Genomic DNA, 13,634 nt, shown 5'->3' with positions numbered 1-13,634 from the left:
CATTTTCACACTGAGAGTCACTGCACCCAGCGCGCCTTGTCGCGGCCCAGCGTCACCACAAGCGACTCGGTCTCAGGCGCAAATTCGATATGGCCAAACGCGCGTTTGTACGTGTTGTGGAGTTTCAGATGCGGGTGGTGGAGGTGGAGGCAGTCGATTAGACTGAGACGGTAGGACAGCACGGACGTTGGTGAGTGCGCAATCACATAGCAGTCACTTCCACGAAAGCTAAACGCTGCGTTGCGCTGAAAGCCGCGGTGCGTATCGAAGAGCTTGTAAATCGAGCCGCCGATAAAGAGCGCCGAGACGTGTTGCGGGTTGAGCGCCGTCAGAATTGAGTACAAGCACCGGTGCTTCCAGTCGTTGTAGACAAACTTGCCAAAGTCGTCGGCATGACGCGTGACGCGTCGCGTTGCATGGGACCGCAAGGGCCGCACGCGGATCGAGCGTGCTTGGCGCCGCAGCATGCCACGGGCGCGCTCGTGCAGCGCCCGCGCGATTGGTTTACCAAATCCGTAGTTGATGGGCAAGAGTCCAATCAGAATCGAGTAGAGCATGGCTGCGAGACAGTCTTCCTTGTAGTCGTCGATATGATCATTTGGAACAATGAATGTAAAGAGAAAATGGTAGACGTCCACAAAAAACCCACTTCGGGACTGCAGAAACGTGACGGGGCCGACGCTAACGAGCACTGCGATCGCGACCGTAGTGGGGTCAACCTGAGCAATCAAACGTTCGAGATGGTAGCGGCGCACGGTACGACCTGTGAGGTTCAAGAGCAGGTAGGCAAACCACACTGTGCGCGAGAGGTAGAGTGCGGCGAGCGAAAACGTCACCAGATTCTGGAGCTGCGAGAGACGCACAAAGCTTTGACCGACAATCTCCATACTGCACCAGAAATCAATCACAAACAGACCACACACCAGCGTGTTTTGAAGAATGAGTGCGGTCGGGTCGCCAATGACAATTTCGATAAACGTAGTGTCCGTCACATTCGGGACGCCGAGCGCGCGCAGGTTCCACAATAGCGTGCGATAGTGGCGAAAGTAGGTTGACCACATGCGCTCCAGAATGACACAGGTGAGCCCAATGCGGTATGCAAATTTGATGTAGAGCCATTGGGTCGAGCCGGGGCTGAGCTGGGCGGCAAAATACAGAAAAGTTGCGTTGGTCGTCGGCAGCACCTCGACCCAGACGCCCGAGACAGACGACGGTTGCCCGAGAAGCGTACCGACTTCAATGACCGCAACGCTCGACAAGTTGGAGGTCCTGGTCATGAACCCTTTGACCGTGCGGCGGGCGCGGCGCGAGTAGAAGGTTGAGCCTGGGAGACCCGCAAACGAAAAGTCGCCTGCGTCGACGAAGGCAATCGGCACCCAGATAATGTCGAGAGCTTGCGCTGGGTCGAAGGCGTACAGTGTCTTGAGGTCCAGGGTGCTGTTGTTGTAGTGGTTGCGGTAGAATTCGAGGGCGTGGGCTTCATACATCTCAAAGGTTTGGTTTGGCCCAACTTGCACACCGACAGTGGGCGTTGGGCGCGGCGACCAGGGAAGCGCTTCCGAGAGGTACGCTTTCAGAGGCCTAGTTCAAGGAGCAGAACCCATGAGGCCAATAAGGACAAGGCAAGCAGCGTACATGGCGGCCAGGTTAAGAAGGAAGCAAAAGCTAAAGGCGACCGAGACCTTGTTGAAGTACACAACGCGATGTCGCCCCGTGACGCCGATCGCAAGTGGGCCGTCCATGATCGCCTTGCGCATCCCGAGGCGCGAAAATAGATATTTTCGAAACGAAACGCCGCACGATTGGCACGGAAAGCAAACCATGCAACGAGTCGTCACAAGGCTTCTTGACAAATTCGTCGCCTGCGTCGTTCGAGTAGAAAGCACGTGCAATGCACAGTGTGGTCCAGTCTGAATTTTTTTTGGCACAACTCACAAGCTCGATGCGGATTCAGCCGGAACCGAGCGCTTCGTCACAGTCGAGTTCAACAAGATTTCGATGCTCTTCTCGTGTAGCATTCTCCTCGACCTTGCCAGTATATGTGAGTGATTTCCTTTCAATTTCTCGGTTTCAAACCCTCTCACTCTAGGCCGCTCACGGTCTACATGCCCGAACCATTTCCCTGGGCAATGCCTCCTGAAACGCAAGCCACCGACTCGATTGTTTCGTACGAGCTCCGCATACACGCGTCGTGTACGCCCAACGATACTCGGCCCGGCAGCTTGAAGGCGGCGTCAATATCCTGTGTGGATCACTACGCAGTGAACTTGAGCGCCTTCCTGGCGCCGTCTTGTACTCGCATCGCGCCCGCGTATGGGTGCGCGATGCGCAAGTTCGCAGTGGATCGGCGTCCGCCGTCGTAAATACCATGATCTTTTTGGGCTCGTGGCGCCATTTCGATTTTCTGAGTCGATGCCCGTGGGGTTCTCAACTTGGCTATCCAGCTCTACGGCGGCTCGACGGCGTGGGGCTACGTGAAACTAGCTGTTCGCATTGCCATGACCTTTCGCATTCTGGTCCTTCTCTGGGCGACCTTCTATGTGCACTACCGATGGTTCGCGATCGGGCTGCGGCGCTATGGTACAAGCGGCGAAAACGAGCGGCTGTAAATCATCGTCGGAAACACGTGGATCTGCGTCTTTTTGTGGTCGATTTCTGGTGCAGTCTCGAGATGGTCACGCGCTTCAGCTGAGCCAGGCCAGCGATTTCACGGTCGTCGTTGTAACGCTGTCGCGAATTGTCTGGTTTGGCTACTTGGCCTTCCATGACATGGACAACTTCCTTCGCTGATTGACTCTGGAGCGGCAATTTGCTCAAGTCGACCCCGCCAATGTCTCGAATGGTATCGCGCTTCTCGTTGAACCTCTTTCATATTGTCAGCTCCGGCGGTCGCTTTTCGTCGACTTGCATTACGTCCGCTCTTGGTGCCGGCAAATCGCGTCGACACGTACACCGAAATCGCCCTCTTCTCGGAAGCCTTCTGCTGGTCTACGGCTTTGCAGTGTCGATAGCACGTCTTGGCATAACGAGTGACGCTGACGTCATACGACTGGACACGAATATAGCATACCGTAAACTCCTCGAAACCGTTTCCTTATCCAAAATACATTAACAAATCAGGTCCAAACATGCAGATTGCACCGGGTACAGGACCTTCTGGGACGCCGCTGCGGCTCGTCCGCTTCAACAAGACCTCGATCCTATTCTCCTGTGCCTTTCTTTTCAACCTCGCCTTGATGTACGTCTTCTCTCATCTCGCTCTTCGTATCTCAACGTTCCTTTGTGTCTAGGCCGCTCAAAGCCTACACGACCGAGCCGCTGCCGTGGACGTACCTCGTAGAGCCCACCGTCAGCGTCGCGGTCGGCCCGCATGAGACCTTTGCCGCCTACGAAGCACGCACGATTGCGTTCTATCGACCACTCTACTCTGCGCTCGAGGTCACCACCGCCTGCAACTACGTCTACGACACCAACCAAGACGTCGACATTCTCTGGTGCCCGCTCGACCTCGCTTCCAACAGCTCGTTTACCTTTGTGGGTATTCCTGGCTCGACCTTTTACTCCAATCGCGCGCGAAATTGGGTGTTTGCAGCCAGCGTCGGCCTGCGCAACACCTCGGACACGGCATTGGTCGAGCTCGGGACGCTCTTTGGGCAGCCGTCGTCGGTCTCGGCCGTCTGGATCGACGACTCCCGCTGCATTTACTTTGCAGCGCAGCTTAGCCGCGGCTCGCGCACGTGGCTCTACTGCAAGTTTGGCTTTCGCGTCGGCATGACCTTGCTGATTCTGTACCGTCTCTGGTCGACGTACTATGTGCACTACCGGTCGCTGGCGAGAGCACTCCGGCGGTTTGGCGCCGGCGGCTTTGGCGAGCGATTGGAAATCATTGTCGGCGATCCGACGTGCCTTATTCTGCAAAACACGTGGATCTGCGTGCTGTTTGTGATTGATTTCTGGTGCAGTCTGGAAGTCGTCGGGCAGTGTTTTGTGCGCATTGGCCAGACACAAAATTTTATGACGTTTGGCCTTGCGACCTTGTACCTCTCACGCACCGTTTGGTTTGCCTACTTGACGCTCAACGTGAGTGGCTACGTGGTGCGGCGCATGGCGTCCGAGCATCGCTGCGCCCAAGCCGATCCGACCAGCGTCGCGGTTGTCGTTGCCATTGCCGTCGGCCCGATGACGTACCTTCAGCTCCGCATTCCGTTCTTTATTGACGTCTACCACTTTTTGTTTACGTGCATTTTACCATCCGAGCGGTACTGGGACTACAAGGAGGACGCGCTGCCAGTGCTCTTCTACTCGATGCTCGTCGGCTTCCTACCGCTCGCCTACGGTTTTGGCATGCCCGTGCTGCGCAGCGCGCTGTACCGGCTCCGACAAGTTGTGTGGGTGCGCACCACAGTTGCGGCCGTCGACCACTCGCTCCGCCGCCTCTCGCTCGTGATTACACGGACGCTGCCCACCGCGTCGATGGCGATTGAGGACGAGGACGAGTTTGGGCAGGTGAGTTTCAACGACTGGAAGCACCGGATACTCTTCGCCTTGGTGTTTGGCTGCTGCCGCCCCAAGGCGCGTGTTCCCAAGATCTACAAGGGCGGGTCCATTTACTTGCTCTTTTCGACCCACCGCCACTACCAGCGCAACGCAGCGTTTAGCTTTCGAGGCAGCGACTGCTATGTGATTTCGCACATGACGACGGGTGTGACGTCGTACCGCTTGAGTTTGATCGATGCACTGCACCTCCCACGTCACGCTGGTATCGCGTGCGGTGTGTGTCCGACCTCGGCGTTTGGACATATTGCCTACGATAAGGACGGCGTGGCCACGCTTGAGTATGGCACCGACGGATCGCACTGGATTCTCTAGTCGATTGTATGCAAACAAGAAGAGAATTTGCCATCTCCATGGCATCACAAACGAGTACCCATTGTCCGACTTGATGATGATCGCAACACGGATATATGACCTGTATACGTGGCACTCTGTGGTGGCCGGCCCTTGAGCTAAGAAGTTATGCCGGCAGCTACTGCTACACTGCAACCCAACAGGAGCAGTACGCAGCACGATTGGACTCCGTGACATTCGCTACCAATGTTGTCATCGGTACATGTATAGCGCGCTTCCTTGTCATGTGCATTGAGGAGGACGCCATCGATGCTACGTTGCCATCCACTGCACCTCACGAACAGCTCTTTTCGACGGCAGTTTTCCAGACCTCATGCCCAGACACTAGCGCAGACGCGGCTCTGATCAGGACCCGACCAGATTGCGGTCCGTAGCGTTATCAATTATCGACGACGCGCGAAAGATTCTCTCGGTACGCATCTGCTGTGACCATGGTAGCGTGTCCTGTGCGCATCCCTCTCGACGTCTGGTACCATCGTTGCCATTTGGAAGCGTCGTGGCCGCGATCGAACCCGCCAGTTGAACTTGGTGCCATAAGCTTTGCCGCGCTGATTTGCGAGTGCGTGGCCTTACGTCAACGGGATTTTAGCCAATCAGCGGCGTTTGTGCCGTGGTCCCACTCTATTATTTTTCAAGTTTCGACACTTTGCACTTGCATTTTGTATGTACAATAAAAAAGCGTCATGAATACGACCGGCCTGACGATGTTGCGGCGCTCGGGCCAATCGGCGGCAGCGGCCACTTGCGCTTTTGCCAACGAAACACAACGATGGCCGGTCGTCTCCGCATGATGTTCCTCGGGCCGCCCGGCGTCGGCAAGGGCACGTACGCCACGCGCATCGCGCCCAAGCTCAGCATCCCGACCATCTCGACCGGTAGAGTCTCCATCTACGAACACAAGGTCTAACTACGATGTGCATGAATTATAGGCGATCTTGTCCGCGCCGAGATCAAGCGCGACTCGGCGCTTGGCAAGCAGATCAAGGACTACAGCAGCCAGGGCAAGCTCGTGCCCGACGAAATCATCTTGACGATGGTGCGTCAGCGTCTTCAGGAGAAGGACGCGCAGAAGGGCTACATCCTCGTAATACCTCCGCATGCCATCGACGTGCTCTCATGGCATATACTGTCCTTAGGATGGGTTTCCTCGCAACGTGAGCCAAGCGATTGAATTCGATAAGATCGCAACGCTCGACTCGGTTGTCAACTTTGAGCTGCCCGAGTGGGTCCTCATTGAGAAGCTCAGCGGCCGCCGGTGCGTCATTCGGGATGCATTGCACCGACAGCTCATACCTTGTCTCTAGCGTCTGCGACTCGTGCGGGACGGGCTACAACGTGGCCGACATCAACAGCGGTGAGTACGTCATGCCGCCGTTGCTGCCCAAGGTACCAGCAGTCCCGAGATATCGCACCACTGATAGCGTGCTATAGGCTGAGTGCACGTGCGACAAGTGCGGGAGCAACAAGATTGTCCAGCGCGCCGACGACACGCTCGATGTTGTCAAGCACCGGCTGCAGGTCTACACAGACGAGACCGAGCCGCTCATCCAGTACTACACCGACAAGGGTAACGTCCGGCGCGATAAGATCGTAGAATCTTATGTCACTACCCATAGGCATCCTCAAGAGCTTCCACGTCAAGAAGGGTCTTGCGGATCTGCCTCGCATCAACGCGATGCTCGGAATTCCGGAAGATAGCAAGTTGTGAATGTTGTCCACGGATCTCTATTCAACCGTAGACGTCGATCACTAGTTCTACGACCAAATATTACATGATTTTGGCGTGTCATTCTTCTATAAAAAGTGCAAAAGTTAGTGGTGAGACCACGCAAAGCAACTTTGAATGTTGAGACGTGCTCATCAACTCAACAACCCATTGAGAAGTGAGGTCGGAATGAGGATCGACCCCAAGGCCTCACAGCGTGACGTTCTGGACAATTTAATTGTCCACAAGAATGCGCGTATGGTCAACATCCAGCACGATTCCAGAACCAGATGCAAATAATACCGCCTTCTCCCCTCAGCATCTCAGCATGGTCCTCAGTTTCAAAATGCCTCTGGTCGTACCAAGACGGTTGCAGCGCGGGTCCGTGGTCCGGGTCGTCGCGCCATCTCAACACGCCGCCATCCTCAGCCAAGCGACAATCACGAGTGCGAACGCGGCGTTGGCGGCACTCGGGGTCACGCTCACGTTTGGCGACCACATTTTCGCCTCAGACCCGTGTCAGCGCCACTCGTCCTCGATCGCTGACCGCGTCGCCGACCTGCATGCTGCGTTCCTTGACGAAACTGTCGACGGCATTCTCACGGTCATTGGTGGCTACAACGCCAACCAGCTCCTAAGTGCGCTCGATTACGACCTCATTCGGTCCCATCCCAAGGTGTTTTGCGGCTACTCGGACATTACGGCGCTCATCAATGCGTTCTTGGCGAAAGCCCACCTCGTCACGTTCAGCGGACCGCACTATTCGACCTTTGGCATGTCGCACGGCCTCGAGTTTACCATTCAAGAGTTTGTGCGCGTTTTAATGTCGACCGCACCGGGAATTGAAGTCGCGACGGCGCCGAGCCCAATGTGGCGCAACGACCTCTGGTTTCTCGACCCGACACCCAAATTTGAGTTTGAAAACACCGCCGGCTTTGAGGTTGTCCGCAGCGGCGTCGGGCGCGGCACGATTCTGGGCGGCAACCTCAATGTGCTCGGCTTGCTTCGAGGCACACCGTACTTTCCGTTGCAGTTTCCCGACGTCGTCCTCTTCCTTGAATGCACGGGCGAGAACGACGTCGCGACCTTTGACCAGCTCGTGCAAGCCCTTTTGCACATGCCTGGCTTTGCCGCAACGCTTCGAGGCATCGTGGTCGGTCGCTTCGAGCTCAACTCCAAGATGGGTGCAAAGGAAGTCGAGGCGATCTTTCGCATCAAAAACGAGCTGCCATCGACGCTGCCCATTGTCTACGGCGTCGACTTTGGCCATACGACGCCCCACACGCTGATCCCGATCGGAGGGTCCTGCACGCTGGACACGCGAGGCGACGCGCCGTACCTGGGCATTGCGTGGTAGATGGCTTGTCTAAATAGATGAACATGTGCTGGCGTGAATTTGTCGTGTTGCTGGATTCTTTCCATGAACGCAGACACTCTAGTACTCTAGTATTCCAATCATATATTCGTATATTCGTGGCGAGTTATGTGGATACCTCGCTACTGACATGATGTGTAAATGGACGCGTCGTACGGATCGACGAAGGTCTCGTCACGCGCTAACACGTAGTCTGTGGCGAGCGTCACCGTGACGCGGAGCGGCTGCAACGACGCCATGCAGTAGCGCACGTGCTCGTAGGTGCACAACAAGCGCTGTCGATTGGCCAAGCTCACGTCATTGTCCGTCATACACAGCACGTAGTTGCTCATGTCACAGTCGGTCCGCAGCGGAGCGTTGAGGCGGCTGTGGTAGGCGTGTACAATAGTGTCGACGGCGTCACCGACCGTGTCGTCGGCAAGCAGCAAGAGCGATACATCCACATGGTCGACGTCGGGTAGTTGAAAGCGGTCCCGCAAGGCGGGGTCGACGCAGCGCGATGGCACCACACTGCACAGCGCCTGCGCCCACGCCCCCCAATCGGTCGCCAACTCGGGGCGGAGCTGAAGCGTCCCATTGTGTGCTGTGATGACGTCGATCGCGGACGCGCGGGTGTCGAGGCGTGCGTGGGACGCCCCACCGAGTCGCACGGCGTTGATACTGGAGACGGGAATATCGACGCGGTCGAGCGGTCGACCGTTGCGGTCGCACTCTTCGTACGAGAGAACGTTTTGTGTGAGGACAAAGTACCGCTTTAATTGGTAGCTCACGGGCTGGAAACGCACCAAGAGGAAGCGTCGCATGCGCGTTGTCAAAAAGAGCGACGTCGGGGCCGTGCTTCGGTCGCGAGGCACTGCATTGGTACGCTGCAAATGGCAAACTGAGCGAAGAAGGGTCAAGGAGACTCGTTGCGCTGCATGCTGCAACGGCGTGTGGGAATGTTGGTGTGCTCGCAAGCCACACGAGAGGTGCGTAATGCCGGACACACAACTCTGCGTGTTTACTCCTGCACCATTCAAAAGACGACGCAACATGTATAGGCACTGGTAAATGTGAACAAATCAAGAGTCGATGTCGCCTGCACGTCAGTAACCCTACACAACCAACGGCTCAACAGAGTAAAGTTCAGTAGTAAGCATTGCGATAAGAACTCGTACGTGTCAACAGCAGAGAAATCAAGCGTCCACTCTATTTTTGTGCCATTTTGTTGCGGCGCCTCTTGCAGCGACCACAAGCACAAGGTATCCGATGCAGCAGACGACATTGCTGTCGCTTGCGCCAGTACCTTGACCCACCGTACTTCTGCACATTACTATGTGTTATTGTGTACACATTCCGCATGACGTTTGTAGTGACTGGAACTACCGGGTGGTCGTGATTACATATCAAACGAGCTATCCACTCTGCTCAAAACTCGGTGTAAACAGCGGGCGCCTCCATCTAGATATTCTCAGTACATGTATACCCGCTGCGCGTCCATGCAGTGCCTGGATGAACCCTAAACTTGCAAGTAACAAGCGTTTGACCTTGAAGGTGGCGGCCGAGATCTATGGTGGAGTTGAAACTTGCGCATCAAAATGCGACCAATCCCCATCCAGTGCTCTGACAGCCGAACCAATCACGTGCCGCTCAATCTTTGTCGCGGCCAATCAGCGCAGTGAAGCGGCTAAAAATAGCACCAAACGCAGCCGGTGGCCATTGTTTTCGATTTCGATCGCTACGTGACTGAGGAGCAACCATTCCGCATTTACAAACCACGAGATCGATATGAAGACGACGGGTCCCGTCGTTGTGCTGGACGCTGCCAACATTGCGACCCTCGTGCGCGGCACCGTGCGCACCGACCGCCTCCAGAGTGCCTTGGATCATTTTGACGCGCTCGGCGTGCGCGTCATTGCCTTTGCGCCCGGCTATTGGCTCCGGTCCAAGACGTCGACGCCGCGGACGCGGCAGTGCTCTGCTGAGATGGAAAGCGACCAGCGGGCCGAGATGGCGCTCGTGCAAGCTCTTGTAGAGGCCGAGAAGATCGTCCTGACACCGCCTCAGGCACACGATGACTTCTTCATGATCGACTACGCCATGAAGCACAACGGCTACGTCGTCACGAACGACATGTTTCGCGATCACGTGGCCAAAAAGGTACATTTTTGCCACCAATTTTCAACTCAAATTGTGGGTTTTCACATGTGGTAGATGCAATTTCACGGCCGCGAGCTCACCGAGGCGTGGATCCGAGCCAACTGCATCACGTTTACGTTTGTCGGTACAGAGTTTTTGCCCAGCGCCGAGCACATGCAGCGTCTGGGGGCGGTCACGCCACGGGTCCAGCAGTTGCCTAACTCCACCTCTGGCAACAACACCAGCAAAAACAACACTATTCCCAAGCCCAGCAAAAACAACACTATTCCCAAGCCCATGGTCGCCAAGGAGCCACGAATTTCCAACAACCGCGCCCACAAGGTCACGCTTCGTGTCGACACGGCGCCGTCGATCAAGGTGGCTGCGGCCCCCGAGGAAGACAGTGACACGGCCACCGAGACGTTGCGCCGCCCCAAGCCCTGTCCTGCGTCGGCGTCGACCCGCAAGCGAGGCAAGGAGCCAACGCCACGCAGCCACGCGTCACCGTATGCTGCGGCGACCAATGCGTACAAGGTACTCGAGGACGACACGTCGTCGTCGTCCGCAAGCGACGACGATAAGGCACGAGCGGCGACTTCAATTTCCGCAGACGCAGAGACCTTGGGGTCGAACACGCTTGTGCACGACTGGATGATGCTGCAGCGAATGATTGCGCAGCATCAAGATGTGTCGCCACCGCCATCCAGTGCGAGCGCACTACCAGAGACGGCGACGCCACCGGCGGCACGTGCAAGGCCCCGGGCAGCTACCAAAACTGGGGTCGTCTACCGCGGTATGATATCACTTTGATGGAATTGATATGAATTAGCGAGCTAAGGCTGTACATTAGTGCGTGACCCGCAAACCACGAACGACGATGGAGTTAGCCCACGGCCAACGCGACGCCGTCGGCCTCGGGGTCCCCCCGGCCGCGCACTCGTGCCGGCGACAAGTGTGTAGATCATGCATCGACGCCATGGCGACTAGATAACAGACTAGGACCTATAATTTATTTTGACGATGTTGTACATAGAACTAGGGATTTTAACCTCACCCTTGAGAGATTCGTGAGGGTTCTCGGACCTTCCATTGGTGGAATGACGTGGCCTTCATGCTGTAATCTACTCCTATTAATAGTAGATGTATTAGCTGTTCTTGCTAGCATTGACTCGACTAGTTCAAGAGATAACCATACTGATAGTTATGCTGCGTGGAATAGCCCCTCGCGTCAGGATAAGTACGTCCACACACGGCATTGCAAGAGAGAGATATCAAAACGACGAATGTACCATCTCCGAACAAGCAGCCAATCGCAAAGCAACAGGTACAACACTGCTCGCATTGTACTGCACTACAGACAATCAAAACTTTAGAAATCGTCTTAGCAGCCACGGCCGCCGGCAATGCGGAGGCACGACGTAGCTTTATAGAACGGAAGGATGTTGGTGACGATCGAGTAAATGAGCAAAAGCACAAAGCTCACGACCATGATGGTACCCGCGACTCTGCTCGACTCGCCGCGGCGCTTGAGGAGGTGCACGTGCGCCTTCTGGCGCGGGAAGAGGCCCAGAAACGCCAGTGAAAAGAGCTTGGCGCTGAACGAAATGAGATAGCAGTACGAGACCTCCCAGCGCACAAACGTGTCGTCGACTTGGATGTCATTGATCGACACATGGAAGAACGAGTCGACCGTCTTGTAGAGGACTGTGCCGAACGGGACGCCGAGGTTGCCGCAGGTACCGGCGAGCGCATACACGGCGCCTTCGTTGCCCATGTCGGCGATCTCGACCAGCGGGTAGGCGCCCGAGAGAAAGACGATCGCGCGGGGAATCTGGAGCAGGGACTTGCCAATGACAAAGTAGTAGGGATTCCGCACCACGGCCCAGACCGACGTGAGCTTGAAGATCGCGTCGATCGAGACGAGCGTGATTGTGCTGTAGATGATCGTCCGGCGCCAGTCCCACTCGAGCGTCCACTTGCCGCGGAAGAACATGACCCCCGAGTAGAGGCAGCCGCCAAGAATGCCGACGGGCCCCCACAAAACTTCAAAGACCGGGTCGAGCTGCAGCCAGAGCGTCTGGATCGGCGTCGTGACCGTCTCTTCGAAAAAGAGGAAAATTTGACTCAAAAGCAGGTACATGCACAGTTGCCACACGACGCGGAGCTGGATGAGCTGCCAAAGCGACTGAAAGTAGCTCGCGAGTGTGAACGGCCGCACCTTTTGCTCGACCATCCAAAACGCCGAGGTCGTCAAGCAAATGCCACACGGCACGAGGAGCGCGCCGTAGACAACATTCGGCGTGATGCTCCAGTCGTAATGCCCCGCGTACTGGAAGCTGTTCATACACAGGCCAACCGCGATCTGCGGCAAAATCTTGGTCGAGTCGCGGACCACGTAAATCATGGTCTGGAACCGACCACGCGTCGCGGCGGGCTCGCGCTGGGCGTACTCGACCGTGAGCCCATCGGCGGCGCAGACGACCATGACCGAGCCAAACGTGGCAATCGCAGAGAGCATGACAAAGATACCGGCGCTGTTGGGCGCCGAGAGGTTCATGAATTGGCGCTGGTCTTCGACGGAAATGTTGGCGATCGGCTTGTTGACGAGCGACGCCTTGCCGTAGTATGGGTCAGGAAATGGAAGAAAGACCATGATGAGGCACGAAATCGACGCAATGAGCCACCCGAGCATGATATACGGGCGCCGGCGGTACCCGCGTACGGGAATACAGTCGGAGAGAAGCCCAAGAAAGATCTTGACGCACCAACTGAGGCGCATGAGCGCTTGGTACGACTGCACTTGGTAGCCTTGCATGCGGAGGTAGTTTTGGAAAACAGGGTACGCCATGGCCGGGAAGACACCGAGGAAGATGCCGACACCAGCGTACTGGCTTAGAACGGCCCACGCTTCGGTCGACGTGAGCGGGACGGCGCCACCTTCGCGGAGCGCGCCGTCGTGGCGCTCAGTGAACGTTTCTTGCGGGTCGTCGTAGGTGCAGAGTTTGCCGAGGTCGAGCACGGCCGTGTCGGTGTCTGGTGACGCGTGATACTCGAACTCCTTTGGGTCGAGCAACCACACACCTTGTTGCTTTGGTGGTGTCCCCGGCATGCTGCAAGAAGGAAAATGTGACCTCGTGGCAGTCGCACCGAAGGTACAGTGTACCGTGCCGCCGTCACAACACATGTTGAGGTCAAGTGGGGCCTGTGTAGCGGCGAGATTGCTTCAATAATGTACGAAAGCCCTGTCATGCCAACACGATATATGCCTGAAATCGCACAAGATGGGCACCAGCAGCTACGCAGCCTTGCTGTCGCGTGGCTAGCGTAATGTATTGAGCTTCCTGGCGTCGATGGTGAATCCGAGGTAGGTAACGCATGGTTTTCGTGCGCGATGCGTGACGTGTGCGGTACCCAGCGACGCGACGCCCGATACCGTTTACATCTGGTACTTGACCTTCGCCTTCGTTGGCGACCAGATATTTGATGCCAGCTAGCCTTCGAAATAGGCCAGCTAGCCTTCGAAAATTG

General features: G+C 56.3%; 7 protein-coding genes across 7 annotated transcripts; 4 read left to right on the top strand and 3 right to left on the bottom strand.

Annotated features, from left to right (window-relative positions):
* Positions 1-17: 17 nt before the first annotated feature.
* Positions 18-1,764, bottom strand: SDRG_13564 (hypothetical protein; the record flags this gene model as incomplete). The annotated part of the gene is made up of 2 exons (XM_008619659.1): positions 1,636-1,764; positions 18-1,581 (listed from the first exon to the last, which is right to left on the bottom strand). The coding sequence occupies exons 1-2, from the start codon at positions 1,755-1,757 to the stop codon at positions 18-20; spliced, it is 1,686 nt and encodes a 561-aa protein (XP_008617881.1). The 5' UTR covers positions 1,758-1,764.
* A 1,359-nt stretch (positions 1,765-3,123) lies between these two features.
* On the top strand, positions 3,124-4,934 carry SDRG_13563 (hypothetical protein). Its single transcript, XM_008619658.1, has 2 exons — positions 3,124-3,238; positions 3,291-4,934. The coding sequence occupies exons 1-2, from the start codon at positions 3,129-3,131 to the stop codon at positions 4,867-4,869; spliced, it is 1,689 nt and encodes a 562-aa protein (XP_008617880.1). The 5' UTR covers positions 3,124-3,128; the 3' UTR covers positions 4,870-4,934.
* A 684-nt stretch (positions 4,935-5,618) lies between these two features.
* SDRG_13562 (hypothetical protein) lies at positions 5,619-6,738 on the top strand. Its single transcript, XM_008619657.1, has 6 exons — positions 5,619-5,783; positions 5,838-5,992; positions 6,045-6,163; positions 6,213-6,294; positions 6,340-6,475; positions 6,525-6,738. Exons 1-6 carry the CDS (start codon positions 5,678-5,680, stop codon positions 6,614-6,616), a joined length of 690 nt encoding a protein of 229 aa, XP_008617879.1. The 5' UTR covers positions 5,619-5,677; the 3' UTR covers positions 6,617-6,738.
* A 221-nt stretch (positions 6,739-6,959) lies between these two features.
* SDRG_13561 (hypothetical protein) lies at positions 6,960-8,007 on the top strand (the record flags this gene model as incomplete). Its single annotated transcript, XM_008619656.1, has 1 exon — positions 6,960-8,007. The coding sequence occupies one exon, from the start codon at positions 6,960-6,962 to the stop codon at positions 7,968-7,970; it is 1,011 nt and encodes a 336-aa protein (XP_008617878.1). The 3' UTR covers positions 7,971-8,007.
* A 57-nt stretch (positions 8,008-8,064) lies between these two features.
* SDRG_13560 (hypothetical protein) lies at positions 8,065-8,855 on the bottom strand. The gene has a single exon (XM_008619655.1). The coding sequence runs from the start codon at positions 8,789-8,791 to the stop codon at positions 8,111-8,113; it is 681 nt and encodes a 226-aa protein (XP_008617877.1). The 5' UTR covers positions 8,792-8,855; the 3' UTR covers positions 8,065-8,110.
* An 856-nt stretch (positions 8,856-9,711) lies between these two features.
* SDRG_13559 (hypothetical protein) lies at positions 9,712-11,141 on the top strand. The gene is made up of 3 exons (XM_008619654.1): positions 9,712-10,127; positions 10,182-10,899; positions 10,957-11,141. Exons 1-3 carry the CDS (start codon positions 9,756-9,758, stop codon positions 11,064-11,066), a joined length of 1,200 nt encoding a protein of 399 aa, XP_008617876.1. The 5' UTR covers positions 9,712-9,755; the 3' UTR covers positions 11,067-11,141.
* Positions 11,142-11,468: 327 nt separating this feature from the next.
* On the bottom strand, positions 11,469-13,219 carry SDRG_13558 (hypothetical protein). Its single transcript, XM_008619653.1, has one exon. It carries the CDS (start codon positions 13,213-13,215, stop codon positions 11,488-11,490), a length of 1,728 nt encoding a protein of 575 aa, XP_008617875.1. The 5' UTR covers positions 13,216-13,219; the 3' UTR covers positions 11,469-11,487.
* Positions 13,220-13,634: the final 415 nt, after the last annotated feature.

Source organism: Saprolegnia diclina, assembly GCF_000281045.1.
Source record: "Saprolegnia diclina VS20 unplaced genomic scaffold supercont1.61, whole genome shotgun sequence".
Lineage (NCBI taxonomy): Eukaryota > Oomycota > Saprolegniomycetes > Saprolegniales > Saprolegniaceae > Saprolegnia > Saprolegnia diclina.
This window is presented reverse-complemented; position numbering and strand designations above follow the sequence as displayed.